The sequence below is a fragment of the Sapajus apella genome, unplaced genomic scaffold (genome assembly GCF_009761245.1).
Source record: "Sapajus apella isolate SASKATOON/1434 unplaced genomic scaffold, GSC_monkey_1.0 scaffold20, whole genome shotgun sequence".
Lineage (NCBI taxonomy): Eukaryota > Metazoa > Chordata > Mammalia > Primates > Cebidae > Sapajus > Sapajus apella.
In genome coordinates, this window is record NW_022436960.1 from 11,553,485 (window position 1) to 11,569,282 (window position 15,798).

At 37.8% G+C, this 15,798-nt stretch overlaps 1 protein-coding gene across 1 annotated transcript in view; it reads left to right on the forward strand.

Annotated features, from left to right (window-relative positions):
* Positions 1-15,798, forward strand: part of CATSPERB (cation channel sperm associated auxiliary subunit beta) — a 179,653-nt gene that overhangs the window by 20,743 nt on the left and 143,112 nt on the right. The window contains 3 exon segments of the mRNA XM_032287619.1: positions 6,392-6,470; positions 12,414-12,502; positions 14,674-14,814. Of these exon segments, the coding sequence (XP_032143510.1) occupies positions 6,392-6,470; positions 12,414-12,502; positions 14,674-14,814 (309 nt within the window).

The following is a 15,798-nucleotide window of genomic DNA, read 5'->3' on the forward strand; positions in this document are numbered from 1 at the left end:
AGTTGATAAGCCTCTCTTGGATCCAGCGTCTCAAATAAGCTTCTTAGAACTTGCTTTTAAATCTGAGTAGAAAACCAAGGATTATGAGGAATGTTTAAGAAGTCTCAAAATGAAAGATTGAGACCAGAAAACATAAAAAGGAAAAATGACTTATAGAGTCAAACTATGCAAGGAGAGTAAAACAAAAACAAAAACCCTACCATTAAGTCTCAGAAAATAAAGAATGTTATTATATACATCAGATAAAAACAGAATCTATAAAAAGGCCATTCTGAAAATGAAAGACTTATTGGAAAATAAAGACAAAAGAATATTGTGCCCTCCTACCTTTTTATTAACATCTCTCCTGCCACCACCCCCAACAAGCCTCTGATAACTATCAATCTACTATTTACTTCTATGAGTTTGACTTTTTTAGATCTCACATGTAAGTGAGATCATGAGGTATTTGTCTTTCTGTGCCTGACTTATTTCACTTAGCACTGTCCTTTGGATTCATCAGTGTGTTGCAAATGACAGAATTTCCTTTTTTTTTTTCTTTGAGACAAAGCCTTCCTCTGTCTACAGGCTGGAGTGCAGTGGCACAATCATAGCTCACTGCAGCCTTTGCTAATTCCTGGCTAATTTTTATATTTCAATAGAGACGGGGTTTCACCATGTTAGCCATGCTGTACTTGAACTCCTGGCCTCAAGTTACCTGCCTGCCTCGGCCTTTCAAAGTGCTGGGATTACAAGTGTAAGCTACCGCACCTGGCCAGGTTGTCTATATTTATTAAAGAAAAAAAAAAAAAAGACTAGCCAAACTCCCAGAACTATGGCTTCTAAATACTATTTTCCAGTAAAAGGAATCAGAATTATATAGAGAAATGACTGAGTCCATGTCTGGGGCAGGAAATGTATAAGGTGAGCCTAGAGTATCTTATAAGGAAAGAAGAAAATTGTCAAAAATGACTAGAGTCATGTCAAAAAGACTCAGAAGCCAACTTTAAAAGAACCATATCTGTAAAAAATTAAACACTTTGAGCATCAATAAGGGTAATAACTATAATGATAGAAATACATTAAACATATTTAAGTGGAAACCTGTGAGTTCATAATGATACCAAAAACAAACTTTATTGGCTGCCTCTATGAAGATGCTAGGGAATCAATTCATTATTTTCAAAATGGTAAAATTATAATACATCACCACTTTGCAGCCTTTAATAAATTTAATAGATGTAGGCAATAAATGATGGCTGCTACATCACAAAAAGAGAACTAACCACACATTAGGTGCCTCCTGATGGAAGTACTCAACACCACCTGTGAAGTGTTCTTGACAAAAAAAAAATTAAACTTGCATCTGATCAAGCCTCTAAATCTACTTAACGATTTACAGAATAATACGATAAACTTATTATTTAAAAAGATACCGTAATTATGCACTCAGTAAAACTGTGGGAAACACATTACAACTAACTTTTTCTTTAATGAGTTGTTTTTTTTTTTTCTTTTGAGACGGAGTCTCAGTCGACAGGCTGGAGTGCAGTGGCATGATCACAGCTCACTGCAACCTCTGCCTCCTGGGTTCAAGTGATTATCCTGGCTCAGCCTCCTGAGTAGCTGGGATTACAGGCACATGCCACCACACCCAGCTAATTTTTGTGTTTTTAGTAGAGATGGGGTTTCACCATGTTGGTCAGGCTGATCTCGATCTCCTGACATTGTGATCCGCCTGCCTCGGCCTCCCAGAGTGCTCTTTAATGAGTTTTAAGGAAAAAGTCGACAGGGAAAAAAAATGATGGGGTGGAGGGAGGGATGAAAAGAAAATTATGTATAGATTTTAACACCTCAGAGACACATCAACCAGTGGCAAAATTTGAACCTTATTGGATCCTTGTTCATACAACTATGAACAATTTTGTGAATTAAGTAACTGAGGAAATACAGTCACTGGGTTGATATCTGGGAGTTATTATTTTTAGGTGTGAAATAGTATTGTGGTTTTCTTTTCTTAAAAAAAAAGTCATTTTCTGATATCTTCAAAATAATCCTGCAGGCCAGCTGCAGTGGCTCATGCCTATAATCTCAGCACTTTGGGAGGCCAAGGCAGGCAGAACACTTAAGGCCAGGAGTTTGAGACCAGCCTAGCCAACATGGCGAAACCCCATCTCTATTAAAAATACAAAAATTAGCCGGGCATAGTGGCACACACTTGTAATCCCAGTTACTTGGGAGGCTGAGGCATGAGAATCACTTGAATTTAGGAGGCGGAGGTTGCAGTGAGCTGGGATCAGACCCCACTGCACTCCAGCCTGGGCAACAGAGTGAGACTCTGCCTGAAAACATAATGACAACAATCAAAAAACAACAAAATAATACTGGAGGGAAGTAAGTGAAAGAGCATAGATGAAACAAGACCAAAGGTAGGCAATTGTACAAAATGTAATTATATAGTTCTCTCTACTTTACCCCCAATATTTGGCACATCTCATAATAAAAAGTTATTAAAAACTGGGGGTGATTTTAATCTTGGGTGGTTGAAATATCCTCGTTATCTTAGTCTTTGAGCTTTTTAAGTCTTTAAAATTTCTCACATAAAAAGGATGAGAAGGCTGGGTGCAGAGGCTCACGTCTGTAATCCCAGTATTTTGGGAGGCTGAGGCAGGTGGATCACCTGAGGTTAGGAGTTTAAGATGAGCCTGGCCAACATGGTGAAACCCTGTCTCTACCAAAAATACAGAAATTAGCTGGCCATGGTGGCACATGCCTGTAACCCCAGCTCCTCAGGAGGCTGAGAGAGGAGAATCAATTGAACTCCAGAGGCCGACGTTGTGGTGAGCCAAGATTGCACTACTGCACTCTATCCTGGATGACATGAAGAGACTCTGTCTCCAAAAAAAAAAAAAAAAAAAAAAAAAGAGAAAATTTATTAATAAATTGTTACAAGTAAAACACTAAATTTCCAGTAGAAAATTGTCAACAACATGTCTGGATAATTTATAGAAGAAAAAATGGCAAGCAAACATATTTTTAAGTGTTCAGTTGCACCAATATTCAAAAAAGTAAAACAAGATTTTTAATGTATCAAATTATTACAGATTATATCTAATTTTCACTGCTGGATTTCTGGAAAGCAATTTATCAATATACACCCAAGAGTCTTAAACATGTTCATATCCTAAGGAAATATTCTTTAATGTAGGAAAAGATTTTTGTTTAGGATTATTCATTGCCACATTTTTCAAAAAGGAAACCACTGAAAATAGTACAATATTTTATGTTTAAGTAAATTAAGTACAGTTATTTTTAGATATATAACTGTGAAGACTTAAAACACTTGAGTTTCATGAGAAAATGGTCAGAATAACAATGACTGAAAGAAGGACGTATAAATGCAGAGGAAACAGACTCGAGAAATGTCAAAATGTTTACAGTGGTTATATCTGGTTGTTGATTTATGGGTAATTGATTTCTCTATACTTGTTTTTATTTTTCACACCTAATAAACACTGTTGTAGCCAGTAAAACATTACCAAAAGAAATACAAAGTTATCCTTTTTTCAATCAGCCCGTTCCCCTTCTCCCTATCCTCCTGACTAGACAGACTCCCAGTGCATTATTTGTTTTTCAGGGAGAAGAACCCCTTTCATTCCGCTGTAGATCACCTACTGTGAGAGTAGTCTTGGTACTCACATCAAAGTGTAATTCATCAGTGACTATGACTGAAAGCAGATCCTTTACTCTTTCATAAGTGAGGAAACATTACGTGGGAACAAATGAGGAAAAGAAAACTAAGGGGTTGCTGGGGAAAAATAAGGTGAATGTCACCTGCTTCATCATTCTCTTAAGAGCTCTCAATGTGTACCTTCAGTATTGCTCAGACTCTTTTTTTAATGTGTAGCAGTGTTGCTATGGTAACTGAAAACTGCAACTTCTTCCATAAAAGCTTTATTACCTTCCTTAGTGGGAAACAGGCAAGAAAAACAGAGAGCTCCGAGTTTCTGGAAACTCAGTCTTTGTAAGGAGAGATATTTTGTTGTGTTTTGCACACTATTTCAGGTTCTTCTTTAGGTCAAGGTCACCAGAAAGGGTGAGACAAATTTATTTCTTATGCGGGCTCTTCCAGGAATAGATTAAACCCAGATAGCAGACATATTTCATGATATGAGGATAAAGTAGGTTTTACATGACTGTGTCAAAGGACTTCTGAAGGAAAACCAGAGTATAAACAAGTTTTATTATCATCATTATCAAAAAGTATGTGTCAGCCTCTGTGACCATTCATGAGTAGTCAGGGTGCTAGGTGATACAGAAAGGTTCAAGCTCAGCTCACTCGGTACTCAAAGGCAGCCTTAGTAAGCACGCACAACCACATTAAGGACAATCACACAACACGAATATGGAGGACAAACTGCCATGCCATTTGGTCTCACTGTTTCCATGCATCCACAGCTCATTCCTAACTTTGTGCGGTGTGTGTTTGCTTGTCTTGTTTACCCGCCAATAAAGCCTTCTCTATTTTTTTTAAGTGCTGCTCTTCCTTCAAGACTCAGTTATGAAGCTCTCCTCTTTGACAGGTTGTCTCCTTTTAAACCTCATTGTATGCAGTTGGCATGAGCTTTTAGCATTTACGTTTTTCCCCAGGCATCCAATGATCATATGATAATTGAAGTATTTTATAGATAATCATCTGTAGGTTTCTGATCCTTCCTAGATGAATGTTATGTTAAAGATGGTAGGTTTGGAGAAACTCCACCTCTTATCAGTTTTTAAAGAAAATGCCCTGTGGTGCTCTGAAAGAGGCAGTTAATTGGAAATTCCAACTGCCTGTACTTTAGATTTTCTAAGCCTGCTTCTGTACTTGGTAGCTGCTGATTGGCTGTTACCAAAGCTGCTTAGATTGCTAAACCAGTCAACAGTGAAAACTTGGCTCCTGACTGTCTTTCTTCTCAGTCTATATGGAAGAAAACTTAGGAAAAATATAAAAAAGAAAAGCACAACCAGTTGGGCATCCCATGAAGAGGTAATTACATTAAAAATATATATATTAAAATAAGGACCCTGCTAGAGTATGAATTTACAGTGTGATCACTCTTCCATAATAATGGAGTAACTACAAATGAACAAGCTGGGGGAGGCGATAGGTTCCTTCTTTGGGGCAATTCCCAATGTTTATTTGGTGCCAGAGAAGAGAAAATGCCCAGTTACGTGACTTGTATCTGACAATTATGTAAAACTCATAATAATTACAAGGCAATGATAACTGGGGGTAATTTAACTGCTAAGTAGATCAGTAGGGGAGTGTGATGAGAATAAAGAAGTTGCTGCAGTGTATAGAGATATGAACTCAGAGGTAATGCTTGTTGAGTGCTTATGCTGTGTTAGTTTGCTAGGGCTGCCATAACAAAGGGCTGTACACTGGGTGGCTTAAACAACAGAAATTTATGTTCTCACAATTGTGGAGGCTAGAAATCTGAGATCACGGTGTCAGTGGTGTTGATTCCTTCTGAGGGCCGCGAGAAAAGATCTGTTCCATGCCTCTCTTCTGGGTTTATAGGTGGCTGTCTTTTTCATGTGTCCTTACTTCATCTTCCCTCTGAATATCTTCCCTCTGTGTGTTCACTTCATCCTCCCTATGTCCAAATTTCCTCTTCTCTGAGGACACCAGTCCTATGAGGTGAGGGCCCACCCTAATGACTTCATTTTTACTTCATCATCTCTTTAAAAATCCTATCTCCAAATATGATCGCCTTCTGAGGTATGGGTGGTTAGGAAGTCAACTTAAGAATTTGGGGGGTAGAAAATTGAGCCCATAACAGATGCTTATACACATAGTGGTGTGCATTACAGGAAATGTACACTGAGATTAGGCGATTCACCATGGAAACAGCCTGCTGTTGTCTGGGGTGCCTTACCTCATCCCTTGAGGCTGGTGGCTACAAACACAGCCCTGAGGTGGACAGCATACAGGGCCTTGCATTCTTGGCACACTCAACAAGAATGTGCAGGTATACTCAGGACCATGTGAATTATCTTCCCCAAAAGCAATGTTGCCAAAATATTAGATTAAGTTAACAGCCGTATCATCCACAGAGTTTTCATCAATTCAGGTTCTGTTTTACATAGCTGTGTAGTTGATCTCTCCTCTCCAAAAGTTATCTACACTGAAGGAAAACCTCAGCCACATCTCTTTTTCTACTTTGTAATAATTATACTTATAAATTTACCTTTAATACAAGTAGGGAGTAAATTTACAGCTTAGTCAACTGTTGTGTTACCTGCTTTTGTCACATAGCACGAAATATTGAGATGATTTCTTTACTGCTTTGTAGTTGTTTATAACAAAAGGAATTCAAAAATATGTTCAGAGTAATTGAATGAAAATAATTCTTATTTATTCCAACAGATGGAATTGCCACTTATATATGTTTCCATTTTGCTTTTGAACATATTTGAATTTTCATCAGGAATAGTATATAATAAAGGTAAGTTTCAGACTGTCTTACTGTCTATTTCCTTCTCAGGAGTTGTCATTTATGTCCCTTCCTCATTTACAAAAAATATTTTTCTTTTAGTATTTTTTTAAATCTTCGAGTTATTCCCCAGTATTGTCTATTATACTCTGGTCTAGAGGCTTCAAATATCATTGTGATCTTATTTTTATTAAGTTGTATAGATGGAGCCTTTTCTCTGGTTATAGTATTTTATCACTTTAAAATCATAGACTATTTAAAGTTTAATTTTATACTTGCAAAACTTTAATTGTTTGAACAGACATTTTGTTTTCAACCAAAGAAAGCATTGTCGAAGTAACCGCTGAGCTAAAGCCGGCCCTTGAACAGACATTTTAAAATTATTTCCTCTATGAATGGTTGCATTGTTGTATGAATGCAAACTGAATTATAAGACTAGTGGATTGAGATTGAAAAGAGTTTTCTAAAAGTAACACATAGATTGAATTAGTCAATAGGATTTTTGTGGTTCTGAGAAAGTACAGTGAGGGCGCCTTTATCATGGGAAAGTTATGTCCTGCTTTAGTGCACCTGCTGTTTCTTGATTACCTTTATCTCAAAATAATCAATGTGCCAAAGTGGCATATTTTGATGTGGCATGCTGTCATCCCTTGAAGCAGCACGGGTGGGGAGAGAGAGATGGAAGCACTTTTGCTGCTCTTGTTTTCAACTTCATTGCTGTAAGGTAGTCCCTCTTACCTGCAGGGAACTCCTGGTGGATGCTTGAAACTGCAGAGAGTACCTAGCCCTATATATACACTGTTTTTTCCCTATGCATACATACCTATGATAAAGTTTAATTCATCAATTATACAAAATAAGAGATTAGCAATAGCTAATAAAATTCAACAAGTAGAACAATATACTGTAGTAAAAGTTATGTGAGTGTGGTCTTTCTTTTCTCTCTGTCTCAAAATATCTTAGTACTACACTTGTCCTTCTTTTGATGATGTGAGATGATACAATGCCTATGTGATGAGATGAAGTGAGGTGAATGACACAGGCCTTGTGAGGCCTTGTGAAATAACAGTAGGAAGTAAAACAAGTTTACTTGAACACAAGCACTGTGTTACTGGGACAGTTGATCTGATAACTCACATGGTTGCCAAGTGACTTGCAGGCAGTTAGCATATAGTGTGGATATGCTGAACAGAGTGATAATTTACATCCTGGGTTGGATGGTGCAGGATGACATGAGATTTTTTTTTTTTTTTTTGAGATGGAATCTTGCTCTGTTTCCAGGCTGGAGTTCAGCGGCATGGCCTCGGCTCACTGCACCCTTCATCTCTGAGGTTCAAGCAAGTCTCTGCCTCAGCCTCCCAAGTAGCTGGGATTACAGGTGCCTGCCACCACGCCCAGCTAAGTATTGTATTTTTAGTAGAGATGGGGTTTCACCATCTTGGCCAGGCTGGTCTTGAACTCCTGACCTCGTGATCTGCCCGCCTTGGCCTCCCCAAGTGTTGGGATTACAGGCGTGAGCCACCACACCCAGCTGATCGCATGAGATTTTACCACACTACTCAGAACAGTGCACAATGTAAAACTTATAAATTGCCTATTTCTGAAAGTTTCCACTTCATATTTTTGGACTATGGTTGGCTACAGGTAACTGAAACTATGTAAAGTGAAATCACAGAAAAGGGGTGACTGTTGTGGTTGTGTAACTGTGAATAGGACAATGAAGGAATTTCATAAATGGCATATTTTTCTGTACATTTGTCCCAAAGTGGATTTTTATTGCAGTCAGAGCAGGCATTCCATTGGTAGTTACACTTGTGTGGTTTCCCTTTATATCAACATTTTTGTTAAAGAAGTCACATACTGTTAAAAATATAACTTCTCTGGCACATCTTTCCTTTAGAAGCTTGCAAAAAAGTACTTTTTGTGTTTTATTTTATAACAGAATCTAGAAAACTATAATCTGAGAATTTCACAGAATGATACCAAAGTTCAGAGGGCAAATCAACTAGTTTCACTGAGACAAGTATTAGAAAAAACTCTTTGGCCAGGTGCAATGGCTCACACAATGCGTTCCAGTTGGACGCACTGTTGTTAGTTATACGACCTTTGAGCTTGATTTCTTTGTCTTTAAAGTGGAGACAGTAATATATATGGCACAAGGTATTGTAGGAATTTCATAAAATGACATCTAAATCCAGCTCAACCCATCTCAACCAATCTCAGCACTTGGGGAGGCCAAGGCAGGATGATACCTTGAGCCCAGGAGTTGGAGACCAGCCTGGGCAACATGGCATAAATGCTTCTCTATAAAAAATACAAAATTTAGCCAGGTGTGATGGTGCTCACCTGCAGTCCCAGCTACTCAGGAGGCTGAAATGGGAGGATTGCTTGAGCCCCAGGAGACAAAAGCTACAGTGAGCCAAGATCGCTCCACTGCACTCCAATCTGGTTGACAGAGCAAGACTGTATATCAAACAAACAAAAAAACAATTTCTATTTAAACTGGATCTTAAAATATATTAAAATTTGAGGCAGAGAATGAAAGTAGGGAGAACCCCAGGCATTTCAGAGATGATGGATGAGGTTATGTGCAGGAGAGACTGAAAAAATGGGCTTAACTACTGAAAGAGTGTCTAGTGAGATAAAGAGAAGATGGCCTTAGAGACAGAAACAACTCGGTTCCAGTTGGACGCACTGTTGTCAGTTATACGACCTTTGAGCTTGATTTCCTCATCTTTAAAGAGGAGACAGTAATATATATGGCACAAGGTATTGTGAGAATTTTATAAAATGACATCTAAATCCAGCTCAACTCATTTGAGCTTTAATGGATCCAAGTATGTTATTTAAAGGAGTTAGTTTACTTCTGTTTAGTGTCTCACCATTTTAAGGAGTTTAATTTATGAGGTAATGGTGGGTCAGTGAAGATTTTTAAACAGAAAAGTGATTTGAACTTCACAATCAAATTATAGCTTTAAAAAATAGGTCTGATAGCATTGTCAAATATGGGCAAAGTGATTGTATAAGTTGAAAGTACTTTGAAAACTGTTTAACATTATAACTTCCAGAAATATTTGAAGCCATATCTGTGATATTTGTAAAGATATGTTTACTTATAGAATTTCAAGAATAGCATTAAAATCATTACATTATACAAACAGGATGAGTAACATTCAATTAGAAATTAAATTTATTTTTGCCTCCTATTTAAATCCAATCTTTGGCATTGTTATTCCTCTGTTACTGGATGAATATTTGGACCAGAACCAAGATTTTTTTCGTTACAATTGGGTGATTCACACAGTTGGATCCCTAGAACAATAGACTCTGGGGAACATGAGAGAGGGAGAAATGGAGCAGGGAGGGGCTGAGCAAGTACCTGTTGGGGATGATGCTCACTCCCTGAGAGACAGATTAATTTGTATTCCAAAACTTAGCATCACTCAATATACTTTTTAACAAACCTACACATGTTCCCCATTGAACCTATAATAAAAGTTGAAAACAAAAACAAAACAAAATATACAAATGATGTTTGAACAAGTGAAAAAATAGTTTAATTTCAATAGAAAAATAGCTTGAGGTCATGCACATCAAAATCTTTTAGTGATTTGCTTTGGATGGTGAAATTAGTTCTCATTATATTTTTCTTTTTCTGCTTTTTTTTTTGAGACACAGTTTAGTTTTGTTGCTCAGGCTGGAGTGCAGTGGTGTGATCTCGGCTCACCGCAACCTCTGCCTTCCGGGTTCAGGCAATTCTTCTGCCTCAGCCTCCTGAGTAGCTGAGATTATAAGCGCCCGCCACCACGCTCAGCTGTTTTGTATTTTTAGTAGAGAAAGGGTTTTGCCACGTTGGCCAGGCTTGTCTTGAACTCCTGACCTCAGGTGATCCACTGCCTTGGCCTCCCAAAGTGCTGGAATTACAGGCATGAACCACCACGCCCAGCCCCTCATTATATTTTTCTAACCTCTCCATATCTTACAAATATTCTACAATAAACATGTTTTACTTTGGAAATTAGAAAAAAAAATTTAGTCATATTTATTTAACAAAGTATAAGCATCAAAAACCAGTTCTCTGAGGATTTGAAATTTTAAAACAGTTTTGCATTATTATTGTCATAATTAAAATATCCAAGCCCATGTATGAATCAAATTTAACTCTTGTTTTATAATTGAAACTTCTCCCCTGTTTCCTGCTTGGGCCTGTGCTGGTGGGAAACCTATAGTAGAGGAAGAAAGACTAAGATCAACTTTTCCTTCTCTCCACCTAGTATTTAGATGCCTTTTCATTGTCTCACTAACTTTAGGTTTTGACCCTTCCCCGTCCAGTGTTGTAAAAAGGGAGGGAGAAGTGGGGTGGTGGGGGATAGCACAGTTCTGCCCTAACTGGTTCTGAGGGAACTATCTCTGCACTTCCAAGTTTCAACAGATGTGTAAAGCTGACCCTTGATCTCTGGGCACTTGAATGAGTCCTTCATAGCCCCTTCCCTTCCATCACTTTACTGGGAATCTCTTATCACAGTTCTTCTAACAAAGGCAGAAACTTCTTCATTCCCACTGATCACTAATTCCTTTGTCAACTCGTGCAACTCTGTCTTCTTTCTGCTGAGAGCTGGTTGCCACTTAGAGAGACCTTGGGGGACTGAAATCTAGATGACCCTAAGCTAGTTCTTTTTCACCAGTGACCTACATGTGAACCACAGGAAGCATTCATGCATCTTTGGCCTCAGTAAATTTTGGTTGTGTAGGACTCTTAATGAAATGGGAGAGTTCCCTGGCCCCTCTTGCAGGACTCTGGCCCCATGGCAGTATCCACGGGTGGAAGCCTGTGACTCCTGAAGCCCAAGTGGGAGTGTGTTAACAGTGTGCCCTCTTAGCCTTGCTGTCCATGGATGGCCTAAGTGTTAACCAGCTCAGTGCCCTCTTGGTACCCAGGTTCTTGCTTGGTACCAAGCATCCAGGAAGAATCAGTTTGCACACAAACTTGAAGGATGAATGCAGGGGTTTTATTGAGTGGTGGAGGTGGCTCTCAGCAGGATAGATGGTGAGCTAGAGGAGGGATGGAGTGGGAAGATGATCTGCCTCTGGAGTTTGATCTCTCCAACCATTCCCAGCTGAACTCCTCTTGGCATTTGGATGCTCCTTCTCTTCTCTCTGCTGTTCTTCTGCTCTTCTGTTTATCTTCTTGCTTGTCTACTTGTCTGCTTCTGGAGCCTGGGATCTGGTGTTTATATGGGTACAGGATAGGGGGTGTGGTGGGCCAAAAGGCAACTTTTAGGCATGAAAACAGAAATGCCTGTTTTCATTAGGGCTGCGGGCTTCCAGGGTTAAGGATAGGGCCTTTGCCTCTTCTGCCCAGTATTTCTGTCTCCTGTCTGTATCATTAATACAGCTATCTCTTTCTCAACAAACCATATCCTGTTCTGTCCACCAAATCATCTCTTGCCTTCTAGATTTTCTAAGCAGGAGTCTGAGTCTGTGCCCCAAACTGCAGGGATACATGTTACTTTTTTATTTTGCCCATCAGACCCTCTTGCCTCAGACGCAAGGTAAGTAAGTAGAAGGGGTCCTCCTCCCAACGTCTTCATTCAGTACCTCTCTATCAAAACACAAACTCTCTGCAGTTGCCAATCCTGGATCCTTTTATACCCGCAAGGTGAGGAGTTGAAGTGTCAAGAGCTGGTTTTTGTCTGCCTCTAAAAATTTTGTGTCATAGTCTAGCATGAGTAACATTAGTGCTTGAGCCAAACCTTCCCATTTTAAACATGCCTGATAGTGTAGGTTCAAAAAGAAAAACAAGGTGGAAAATTTGAATTTTGCCTAAAGTGAATTTAAAAAGTACAATTATAATTCTTATTCTTTAAAAATATTTTTTCAGTTTTAAAAACATGGTACTTTTCATGGACAGTCTTCTATCAGTGATCTAATATATATATATATTTTATTATTTAGGTGATACAGAGAAACGCTTTGCATGTGCTAGCAAAGGGTTCCCTCAAAAGAATGAAATAATCAAGTTGTATCTTTTCTCGGAAAGCCTGGTAAGGTCCACTAATAGCATGTGTTGTAACCCTTCAGGTTTCTATAAGTCCATGTGTAAAACCAATAGCACTGTATTCTTTCCAGATACCTTCTACCATGTTCAGACTTGGGGAGGAAAAATTCTATGTAGATAATAATCTTTTCTATCTCTTTTAGTGTATGTCTACTTGGAGCAGGTAAAATACTTCACTTAGCCATTGAACACCCTGGGTGTTTTTGCTTTTATTCTTTTTTAAAATGATGCCTCCTCCCTCCCCGTTTTAAAGATTGGCTCCTTTTTAATAGAGTTCCTTTGTCCTTTTGAAGTTTGACAAATGTAACCTGTTAGAGAAGGAAAGTTACCTCACATGACCTTGAGAAACAGTCTTTGTATAACAAGTACCACATTGAAGTTGTCATTTTGGTTAAGGAATGATCCTTTGATTCAAATAATGGGAGACTTTTTAAAAAACATGCACAACACAGTGAAATAAAGCATACTATCAAGATCGTGCAGCAAATACGAACAAAAATATATGTTAATAAAAAAATGCACAGATTGTCTAAGAATCTATGATAAATATAATAAAAACAAAGAAAAAGATTCCATGAGAACAAATGCATTTATTCCTAAGCCTGCTTTGACTTAGGTCACAATTCCCTCTTGATATGCTTAAATATATATTTAAGTTTTATATTTACAGCTATTGAGAGGTATATGCTCTTTGAGCCAAAAATGCATTTCTGATTTGTTGTTATATGTTATGAAAAAAGAATGGGCTTTGGAGGAAGACAGACTTACAGAGCTGGGGTCCAGTCGTCTTGGTTCTGCCATTTACGTTTTATGTGTCCTGAGGCAGGTTACCTAAACTCTCTGACCCTCAGTTCTTCTAAAGAGGGAATTAACCTACTTTTCGGATAGCTGTGATATAGTAGTTCTAGTAGCAGTAGTATTAGAAATGATAGCTAACGTTTATAAAGTGTTTATATGCATCAGGCATTTCAAAAAAATGTTTTATGTTTATCATGACATTTAATCTACACATTTAATCTTCTATGAGGAAAGTACTATTTTTCTTTTCTCTGATAACCCTGTTAAAAGTTGTACTGCCTTCCTACACTCCTGTACTCTCAACCTCACTTCTCTGCTTCGTTCTTTTTTTTTTTTTTTTTGAGATGGAGTCTGGCTCTGTCACCCAGGCTGGAGTGCACTGGCACAATGTCGGCTCACTCTCTCCTTCCCGGGTTCAAGCAATTCTCCTGCCTCAGCCTCCTGAGTAGCTGGGATTACAGGCACGTGCCACCACACCCAGCTAATTTCTGTATGTTTAGTAAAGACAGGGTTTCACCATGTTGGTCAGGCTGGTCTTGAACTCCTGACCTCGTGATCCTCCTGCCTTGGCCTCCCAAAGTGCTGGGATTACAGGTACTGCACCCGGTCTTCTGCTTTATTTTATTTTTTTTATCTTTTCCTTCATTCTCTACCAATCCATCCACCAATCTATCCTTCCAGTTTGTCTCCCTGCCAATCTCCATTAGAATGTTAATTCCACAGGGCAGAGGGTTTTGTCTGTTTTATTCACATATGTTCCTAGCACCTGCAGCACTGCCCCATTCATAGTAAGGGCTCAGTAGATATTTTTGGAATGAATGTATTTCCCCATTTTTTAGGTTAGGGAAACTAAAACTCAGATAGGGAACTTGCCCAATGTGATCTTAAGTACTAGGAGAACTAATTGAAATAAAGTTCTTGGAATCTGTCTCATGTTAGTTTTCAGTAAAATCCACCATTTCTGATTGCTACACTTTCATATACTTTCTCAGAACTAAGAAATACCCAGTAAAGATGCACTAAAATGAGCTTTGCTTTATACATTTGCTTCTTTTTTTATTTAGACACAAAATAACAATTTTAATAAAATTGGAATTTCTGTTTGCGATAACATATTGCTTTGATTCTATGTTTACTACATGTAATAATAATTACCATTTCAATGATAGAAAAGATTATTATAAAGATGAAACCTTTATGATGCTAGCATAATAGGTTACTGAGTTCTGAAAGTATAATTTTATATAGATTTTTTTTCTAACTAGAGACTGGAATTACTCATTACTTTTAGATTAATGTAACTTGTGTCTCAGCATCAAGTGGTTATTAGTTGGTTTTTTCTCTCTCTCTTTCCTAAAGCAAATCAAGTGTTTCTTCCAAACTGAAAATGAACGTGCTTCAAAGGAAATGCTAAGTGTTTTTACATCAGGAGGACTTGCTCCCAGCTTGGAAATCATAAATAGTACCTATTATGGCATTTTCCACTTTAATTTAACATTGGTAATTACATTTTATCTTTTTCTGGGATGTGTTATTAACAAGAAGCACACTCTTCCTTATAGGATGTGTATTTTTAAAAATAGGCAGCTCAGTAATATTACATCTATGTATGTTTTAAGCCCAATAATAGTGTTACACTTTTTGCTTTAAACAGTCATATATTTTTAAATGAATTAAAAGAAGAAGAAATACTTATTTGTTTCCTTTGCCTATATATTTATTATTTATACTGTTCTTCATTCTTTCCTGTAGATATAAGTTGACATCTGATGTCAACTTCTTTTAGCATTTCTTACAGTACAGCACTGCTGGCAAATAATTCTCTGATTCTTTTCCTCTTAAAAATGTCTTTATTTCACCTCTTTTTTTGGCAACAACTTTATTAAGATATAATTCCATACAATTCACTCATTTAAAGTGTGCAGTTAAATGGTTTTTAGTATATTCATAGAGTTGTGCAACCATCACCACTAATTCCAGAATACTTTAGTCACTCTAAAAGTGATTAAAGTGACAGTCTATAACTGTTAGCAGCCACTCCCGATCCCCTCCTCCGCTCCCCAGCCCTAAACAACCGCTGATCTTTCTGTTTCTATAGATTTTCTAATTCTGACCATTTTATGTAAATGAAACATATATGTAATGTTCATGGCTAGCTTCTTTCAATTAGCATATGTTTCAGTTAACATAATATGGTCAAATAATATTCTATTGTGTAACTGCCATGTTTTGTTTATCCATTTATCAGTTGATGACCATTTGGGCTGTTCCCACTTTTTGGCTATTATGAATAATGCTGCTGTGAACATTTGTGTGACAATTTTTGTGTGGAAATATGTTTTCATTTTTCAGCTACATGGCCAGGAATAGAATTATTGGATCATATGATAACTCCACTTTTGACCTTTTGAGGAAATGCCAAACTGTTTTCTAAAGTGGTCGTACTATTTACATTCCCACTAGCAGCTGGTTAGAATTCCAATT